The following is a 9,282-nucleotide window of genomic DNA, read 5'->3' on the forward strand; positions in this document are numbered from 1 at the left end:
TTACAACTGCCACTAAAACAGCAATTGGTGATGACCAACACAAAAAAGCCAGACATTTTTTGCTTTATGTAGACTAATAAACAAGTTTAAATCTATGTGCTACATGTGCCAAACATGTGGCACATAGACGAGAGAGAGTTGTCCCTATAAAAACTTACATTTAGAAATGTAAATACTTTTGTGCAAATTGGTACTTAACTCTAAATCACACTGAGAGTCTCTCTGAACGGTCATCACTGCCTTTTTTATTGCATCACATTATCCTGATGATACCTACTATAAACCTCCCTTTCACTAGATGGCGCTCTTGCCCGTAAACGTCACGCTTGCACTGACGTTTGTTTCAGCGTCACCGGAAATGCTGCTTCAAAACACTTCAATGGCTGTCTTGCAGTGACTTCGACCGCTTTGGGCAAATAGTTAGCTCTGAAAGTCGGGGATAATTTACTTACCTCCGCGCTTTGGGGACATTTTTAAGCTCAGACATGGCGGGGCCGCTGCTGGAGTTTGAGACCGAGATGTTCCTGAGTCTCTTCGGCAGTGACGGGCTGCTAGTAACGGCTGAAGGCTTGGGGATAGACCGAATCCTACTGCAGTTCTTGCGGGTTTACTCGGAACCGGGCAGCCTGGTTCTTCTGCTCAACACAACCACACCAGAACAGGTTAGGAGAGGCTGGATTAGCTAGAGGCACAGCTCATATGATTATCTCACACTTTACCCGGTGCGAGGTGATGTGCCCCAGCAAACTGACTTAACAGTGCCTTAACATATACCATACATTTAAAAATAATAAAAAGAAAGAAAGAAAGTGTTAGAATTTGGAAGGGGCCACTTTTTTTTGTCCATAGACATGGTGGCTAAAATAGATGAAGATAAAAGAGATGTGCACCTGCTAACAATTTTGGCGCCATCTCGGTTTCATACATTATTTCAGATGAAATTGTTGATACATTTTTTGATATATAAAGAATTTATTATAGTTTATTATTTTCATCTGAAAGTTTTTATAGAATCCCCTCTGTGATGGAGCTCGTCTAAGAAAGATAATTTTAATAACAGTAACGTTAACTGTGTAAGTGGCACTGCATGAGGAAGTCAGTAGTATCCTGCATGAGGACAGCGAGAAAGCAGTGAGATGTGAAAACCCCGTCTTTTTTATTGCAATGGTGATGGACAGATTGACAGATGAAGTCAGGCTGGAGTGTCTTTGGACATACGACATTACGATCTGTAGTGGGAGCAGGTGGAAGAAAGTCTGGAGAGGAGATGAAGTAAAGACAGAATATATGTGTGTGAATGAGAGGGAGACGGGTGTAGCAATGGCGCTGCAAGGATTAGAGGTAGTGAATGTGGATGACTTTGAATACCTGGGGTTGACCATTTAAAGCAACTGATGGTGAAGCAGAGAGTGTCAGGGTGATTTGTGACAGAAGGATAACCGCAAGAGTGTCAGGGAGGGTATGCAAGGTGGTAGTCAGACCTGCTATGATTTGTGGTTTGGAGATTGGGCACTGACAAGAACACAGGAGGCCGAGCTAGAGGTGGCAGAGATGAAGATGCTCTGATTTTTATTGGGAGTGATGAAGATGGACAGGTTTCGAAATGAGTACTTCAGCAGTTTGGGTTAGAAATTTAGAAGGGAAAGGTTGAAAGAGTTTGGACATGTTCAGAGGAGGTATAGTGGTTATACTGGACAAAAGATGTTGAATATAGAGCTGGAGGCAGGAGGTAAAGAAGAAGACGTCAGAGGAGGTTCATGGGTGTAGTGAAGGAGGACATGGGGAGGGCTTGCGTGACAGAGGAGAATGTTGGGGATAGGGTGAGATGGAGGCACATGATCCTCCCGAAAAGGAACAGCTGAAACAGGAAGTATTGCATTTTAAAACACACAATTACAAAGTGGTTCAGTTGGTATAAAACCACACATTAAAGATAGAAGTGTAAATGTCCTTACATCGGTTACTACATAAACACTTGCATACACACATTAGAAGAACAGGAGCCAAAAATAATGGGTGAAAGACTAAGGAATAATTATTCTGTAAAAAACTTATTCAGCCAACCTGACAGGCTGAGGACTACAACCTCAGAAGCGTGATCGCCTCATTATTAAAATAAGAGTTAGAAGACCCTTTTCAGATAATCAGAGAGGCTGACCGCTGAGTTTTACCTCATGTTTGTGTGGAACATAGCGTACAGCTTTAACCAAAAGCTTGCTTCTTTTCATCCTGTCTTCTCAGGAATATTTCACAGAGCAGCTGCGAGTGGAGGGTGTGACCCACCTGCCCAGGACGGTGACCAGTGATGTCCAGAGCACTGAGCGTTACAATGTTTACACCGAGGGAGGGGTGCTGTTTGTCACCAGCAGAATCCTGGTGGTGGACTTCCTCACGGACCGCATCCCTGCTCATCTAATAACAGGTCAGACTTGTACATAGCTAAATTCATATGAGAACATTTTATTCACAGCTGTATTTATCACTAGCAGTCCAAATGCGCCTTCATCTACATCCGCATTTCACTATATCTACAGTCACTAGGATGACCTCTGTGTGAGCTAAAGGAGGAATCCAAACAGTGTGTTGATCTAAACTGGATTCAGACAACAACAATGATGTTGTTTGAATGATATGGATGCACTCCAGCAATGGATGACATCACTTTTCTATCACAACTTGTGCAGTCCCTTCACGTTTCTTCTTACCTGTCAGAGTCTCTACCTAAACCAGTGGTTCCCAAACTTTTTTTGCTGGGCCCCCCTTTGTTTTACAAGAAAAATGTTCAATGAGATGAATTGCAGAATGGCAGATAGAGACAAAATACTGTTACTGTTAATCTGACTATCTTCAGGTTTTACACGCTTACATAGACACACGCAGTTGCTGTCCCTCCATTTAGAAAGGCAGAGGTGTCACGGTGTAATTATTTTATGTGTAGTTGTTTTTTTCCCTGTGTAATAATATTCAACATTGCTATCAATACATTTTTCAAAAAATGCCTCTCTGTGCAAAATGGGTTTAAAAACATAAACAACTGTGGGATACTGTTTGTCCGTGATTTGAACTGGGGAAACAAATCGTGGCAGGATCAGCCTGATATTATTTGTATCCCGCTGTAACTTTACTGTATAAAGAGCTAACATCTCCAAAATGTCAGGAGTAGTTAGTCATTACAAGAAGTGTTTGTGAACTAAAAATCAAGAATGTGGGATACTGTTTGTCCGTGATTTGGAGAGCCCAGCGCTTGCTCCTGATGCAAGGGAAGCTAATTCTGTCGCAGAGATCTACCTCGGCACTTGTGCAAGTGAAGCCAAAGGGAAGATATGCTTCACCGTGTTTTCTAGTATTTGGCTTGGAGTGAAGTTGGTTTGGAAACATATTTGGCGATGCTTCATCTCCTGCTTTGCGTTTGTGTGGGAACCCCGTCAAAAACCTGTCAATGATGCTAGCAGTGTCCAAGCATTCTTTTTTTTTTCTTTTTTTTCCTTTTCATACCGCGCCCCCCCCCCCCTGCAATGGCCCAGCATATCCAGGAAGTGAGAGCGGTAACAGCTCAATGCAATCCTGCTTAAAGTGCATCTAACCACACTCAGTCATTCAGCTCCCTCCCCCTCTGGTGAACCACTCATTCGCTGGAACAGCTCCAGCACTGAAACACTGTTGTTTGCTCTGTAGCTGCTCCAGGATTACAGGCCTCACTCAGTAGAACAGTCAGCTCCATTAGTTGGTCTGTGAAGAAAACCAACTTGGAAAACTTGACTTTAGCCATTTCAGTTTTGCATAAACCACAATGAGCACGAAAAATCAAACTTATCAGGTGACAAAGTCACAAAAAATCAAGCAACTAACAGCCAGCTGATATATTATTCAGGCTCTACCTTCACTGTCTATTTGTTCCGCTCCCTTTAGGCATTCTGGTTTATCGTGCCCATAAAATCATTGAGTCATGCCAGGAGGCCTTCATCCTGCGTCTGTTCAGACAAAAGAATAAGACAGGCTTCATTAAGGCCTTCACTGACAAGGCCACGGCTTTCTCCTCGGGCTTCTGCCAAGTGGAGCGTGTAATGAGAAACCTCTTTGTCAAGAAGCTCTACTTGTGGCCCAGGTACTGTCAAACTACTTCACTGTAGATGTTTTGTCTTGTGTATTTTGTTGTTGTAGTAACATTTATAATACTTCTTTTACTACTTTCTTTTTTTTTTTAACCTTTGCACTCAGGTTTCAAGCATCAGTGAACACAGCGCTGGACAGGCACAAACCACAAGTGGTGGAGCTTCACGTGTCCTTAACTCCAGCTATGAGGGCCATCCAGAGCTCCATCCTGGACATCATGACCGCCTGTTTAAAGGAGCTGAAACGCTACAACCCCACTCTAGAGGCTGAGGACCTCTCACTGGAGAACACGCTGGGGAATTCTTTTGAAAAGGTTTCACAGTGTGTTACTAACATATACGACACATTTAAGCTGCCTTGACAAATTTTACCTCAGTGCGTGAAAACATTTTTGATTAAACTATTAAAGGAGGATTTTTTTGTTTTTTTAAGAAGGCTTATGGTAATTGGACCGAGAAAAAAGCAGGTTGAGATGAGCCTCTTTAATTTGCATGTTAAATGTTATTACAGTGTTTATGAGAACCCAGTTTCTAAAAGAAAATTCAGGACACTGCAAAATGATTTGTAATCCATCTAAACCCTCTTAAATTTAAATTGAAAATAGTACAAATACAGTATGATCCCACAACTAATTAGGTCAATTGGCAACAGGTCAGTGGCATGAGCATCCGAGCGAGGCCGTGAGAGGTGAAGATGTTCACTGTTCTGTGAGGAACTGCGAGTTCTTTTATAATGAATGGTGCCGCGTCCTGCATGCTGAATAAGCTGGAGCACATCTGTGTGACTTCTCCTGCTAGAAGAGTTAGAAAAATACACCTCTGATTGTAGGTGAGTTCAATTGTATGCTTTGCCGTACTCCCATTCAGACTATCCGTCACTATCTGGACCCCTTGTGGCATCAGCTGGGAGCAAAGACCAAAGCACTGGTTCAGGATCTGAAGGTGCTGAGAGTCCTCCTGCTCTACCTAACCCAGTACGACTGCGTCACCTTCCTCAATCTCCTTGAGTCGTTGCACTCCAGCCAAAAGATCTTTGGCTCTAATTCGGGTAAACTACATTTATTTGACTGCCCTTAAATGCCAGATTGGAGGCCATTAAGAGTTTAAAATGTCTAAATTAATTGTAATTCTTTGCATTCAACCTCGCTCTTACCATCAGGTTGGCTCTTCCTGGACTCCAGTACATTCATGTTTGTGAACGCCAGGAGCAGAGTCTACCGTATTCCCGAGAGCAAAAAGAAACTTAAAGTGGGAGCAGAGGCAGAGAAACAGAAGCCATCCTCTGCCTCAGGTAACTGTGTAGTTGGCCAATCTCTGATACGGTGATATCAGAGTAGATATCCACAGAACTTGTCTGTGTATTCATGTTGGCATGACTAACTGCTCACTCTGTGTGTGGGTTTCAGAGGTGAAGCGGGAGCTGGTGCTGGAGAGGAGCCCAAAGTGGGAGGCTCTGACTGAGGTCCTGGAGGAGATTGAGAGGGAGAACAAGAGCTCTCAGCATGAGCCAGGTTAGATCTCAGTGATGTTCAACTGTTACAATGTCATCATGAATGAGTCTGAAAATGATTTTCTATAATACGATCTGATTTTTATAAGTCATTTGTAAAGATCTAAAGATTTGTAAATTTTAGCTCACAGTTAAACTCCTCATTTGAAATCTAGACTGCCAAAAAAAGCAACACTTTGGAAACACATCAAAGCTCAATGGGGCAAAAAAATCATGCTCGAAATCTATACTGATACAGATTGGCTAATATGTTAAGAATGAAAGGATGCCATCGTTTGATGGAAATGGAAATTATCAGCCTACAGAGGGCTGAATTCAAACAAACCCTGAAAATCAAATGATGTTGCAGGCTAATGCAACTCAAAATAGTACTCAATAGTTTATATTGCCTCCACTTGCCAGTGGACCTGCCAATTCTGGTATTCTATGGCAAGTGCCAGGCAGTGACACGGAGCCCACTAAAGGATGCCCTTAAGCTACATTTCGTAGCTCTGGCAGCTCTCCTCCTGTTTCTCCTTGCACAAAGGAGCAGATAATGGTCCTGCTGATGGGTTAAGGACCTTTTACGGCCCTGTCCAGCTCTCCTCCAGTAAGACTCCTGGAATCTCTTCCATGATCTTGAAACTGATTAACAACCCCCTCTGCTAATAAACTGAGCAGATCAATATCCCAGAAGTATAACTCACTCAGTGCTATATTAAAAAGTGTTCCTCTTATTTTTATTTATTTTTTTATTTTTTTATTTTTAGCAGCAAGAAAAGCCACAGCTGGCATTTTACAAAGTCATCCTCGGGGTGGGCTGATTTGTCCTGCTTCACTGTGTTGTGGTGTTGCTTTGAAGCTGCACAGTACTTGACAGTACACCTGTACACACTGAGGAAAAGTAGTCCACCAGAATTTGGGTCAATTGCAAAATATAGAGTAGGCCTCTTTATCCCCCGTGGACCCCCTGGCTTTCGAAGCAGGAAAATCTTTGGCCCCAGTGTTAGGATTCTGTGTGAGCTCACTTTAGGTGCACCACGGCCTAAATATGCTGTCTTGGTGGCGTGGAAAGCACCTGTCAATATCCATATCTGTCATGTTATTTGTTATTTTATTATTACTTTAAATCAAAAAGCTTCTCTTTTCATTGTCAATTTACATTAAAGTAGTTTTTAGTCTTTCAGGGGAATTTTCCCCCCCAAATCCTTACCTTATAATCTGACAATCTCTCTGTAAAGATCTATCTTTCTCTAACTGCCTTATGTTCCTCCCTCAGGTCGAGTCCTGATTTGTGCCAGTGACGACCGGACCTGTGCTCAGCTGCAGCAGTACATCAAGCACGGCTCCGACTGGCTGCTCAACCGGCTCTACCACCGCACGATTGGGAAACGGGACTCTGCTGCACTGGGTGCCTTAGAACTGGATTTGGAAAAAAAGGGAAAGGGTCCGGTCAGAAAAGGAACGAAGGGAAAGCAACCTGCGCAGAAAAAAAATGCAAAGACGACAAAAGGCAAAAGCAGACCGTCCTTGACTCTGACCCAGATGGTGGGGAAGGAGGAGACAGGCGAAGCGGCAGTCATGGGCAGCAGCGGAGATGAGGATGAACTGACGGATGAAGACGGAGGCGAGAAAGAGCAGCTCAAGCTAGACTTGCCATCAGATGCTTATTACGGCGTCCTGAAGGAACCGCTGACTGTCATTCACCCGCTGAAAGGCTGCACCGATCCCCACAGCTTGACCCGGGTTCTCCATGAGGTGGAGCCCAGCTTTGTGGTGCTTTACGATGCCGAGCTGAGTTTTGTGCGCCAGCTTGAGATCTACAAAGCTAACCGGCCTGGAAAGCAACTTAGGGTGTACTTCCTCATCTATGGTGGCTCGACCGAAGAACAGAAGTACCTGACAGCTCTGTCTAAGGAAAAGAAGGCTTTTGAACACCTCATCAGGTCAGAGCTGTTTCTCTCCCGTTAGCCACGTTAGTTGTATTTTGTTGAGGGTCATTTGCTCACCATTTCTTGTATTTGTGTTCTTGTTCAGGGAAAAAGCTACTATGGTGATCCCAGAGGAGAGAGAAGGGCGAGAAGACACCAACCTAGACCTTGCTAGGAATCTAGATCCCGCCAATGCCACCACCAACACCCGCAAAGCAGGCAAGTCTCTGTTGTTATGCATTTTTGATTTTTCTCTCCTTTGTGTGCTAAATCGTCTTCACTATGCATTGGACCAGTTTGTGTTTTTATATCCGTTTTCTGTCCAATAACCAGGTGGCCAGGAGCAGCCCACAGAGCCCTCACGAGTCATTGTGGACATGCGCGAGTTCCGGAGTGAGCTGCCATCCTTGCTCCACCGTCGCGGACTGGACATCGAGCCGGTCACCCTTGAAGTTGGCGACTACATTCTGACGCCGGACGCATGTGTCGAGCGCAAAAGCGTCAGCGACCTGATCGGCTCGCTTCAGAGCGGCCGCCTCTACACCCAGTGCCTCTCGATGACCCGCTACTACAAGAAACCTGTGCTGCTCATCGAGTTTGATCCAGCTAAGCCATTTTCCCTAACGGCCCGCTCGGATTTCCGTCACGAGATTTCATCAAATGATGTTTCTTCAAAGCTCACCTTGCTTACGTTACACTTCCCCCGGCTACGTATACTGTGGTGCCCCTCCCCGCACGCCACAGCCGAGCTCTTCCTGGAACTAAAGCGAGGCCAGCCCGAACCTGACGCCGCAGCAGCTCAGGCGGTAACGGCCGAGTCAGACACTGTGGCTGAATCGGCAGACCTCTACAATCCCGGACCTTATGACTTCCTGATGAAAATGCCTGGGGTCAACACAAAAAACTACAGGGCTGTTATAAAAAACGCAGACAGCTTGGCCGACTTAGCCAAAATCAGCCAGGACAAGTTAGCGGAAATACTCGGAAACGCTAACAATGCCAAGCTGCTGTACGAGTTCCTGCATAATGTAGTTAATGTCCCTGCGCCCATACAGAAGACCAAACAGACATGACGAGCAGACTATATGGATATAGGAAGATTTTGCCACTGTGATTAAATTATTGCAGTAAGAGTATTTGACATATTCGGATACAAAATCAACTTTTTAAAAAATGCAGATGTTACGTTTAGATACACAGTTTTTGTAAAACTGTGACTTTTATCGTTTTTCTGTTTTTATATTGTCGAAGAATAAAATCTGTCTTTTTATAATTAATAAAAAAAACTGTTATTTAACTTTAAAAAAAATAAAATGCACTTAATTTATTTTAAGCAAACCTTTAACGTGATTTTTTTCTTCCTTTGAGAGGAATGATAGAGTGAATTGTTAGTAATAACATACTGTTACAGTGGGGGATGCTCATATTTAATACAGCAAACGTTTATTTAAAATGATATCAGTATATGTACAAGTAACCCCTCTATGCTAAATGCTGTTGGCTCTGTGTCATGTGAGTGATCAGAACTCGGGGACATGACTCTTTGAGCACAGATGCCCCACCCAATAGTTTATACACTTTCTGCTTGTGAGGGGCAGGAATCAGAATAAAGCTGGTTTTCCACGACAATGGGGCCGTTCTAAATCATGTACAGTGATAATTATCTTGTGCCCATGACTTGTTTATTAAAAAAATATCACAATGTGCACTTCAGATCTGATTTCAGCTCTTCACAGTGCAGGTCTACACT

The 9,282-nt window shown here is 43.7% G+C and overlaps 1 protein-coding gene across 1 annotated transcript; it reads left to right on the forward strand.

The window, feature by feature from the left end:
• Positions 1-320: 320 nt before the first annotated feature.
• ercc4 (excision repair cross-complementation group 4) lies at positions 321-9,234 on the forward strand. The gene is made up of 10 exons (XM_040023140.1): positions 321-662; positions 2,242-2,422; positions 3,910-4,105; positions 4,219-4,426; positions 4,980-5,160; positions 5,272-5,403; positions 5,519-5,623; positions 6,881-7,547; positions 7,639-7,751; positions 7,866-9,234. Exons 1-10 carry the CDS (start codon positions 486-488, stop codon positions 8,603-8,605), a joined length of 2,700 nt encoding a protein of 899 aa, XP_039879074.1. The 5' UTR covers positions 321-485; the 3' UTR covers positions 8,606-9,234.
• The last annotated feature ends 48 nt before the right edge of the window (positions 9,235-9,282 follow it).

Source organism: Simochromis diagramma, unplaced genomic scaffold (genome assembly GCF_900408965.1).
Source record: "Simochromis diagramma unplaced genomic scaffold, fSimDia1.1 OVJJ01000208.1, whole genome shotgun sequence".
Taxonomy (NCBI): domain Eukaryota; kingdom Metazoa; phylum Chordata; class Actinopteri; order Cichliformes; family Cichlidae; genus Simochromis; species Simochromis diagramma.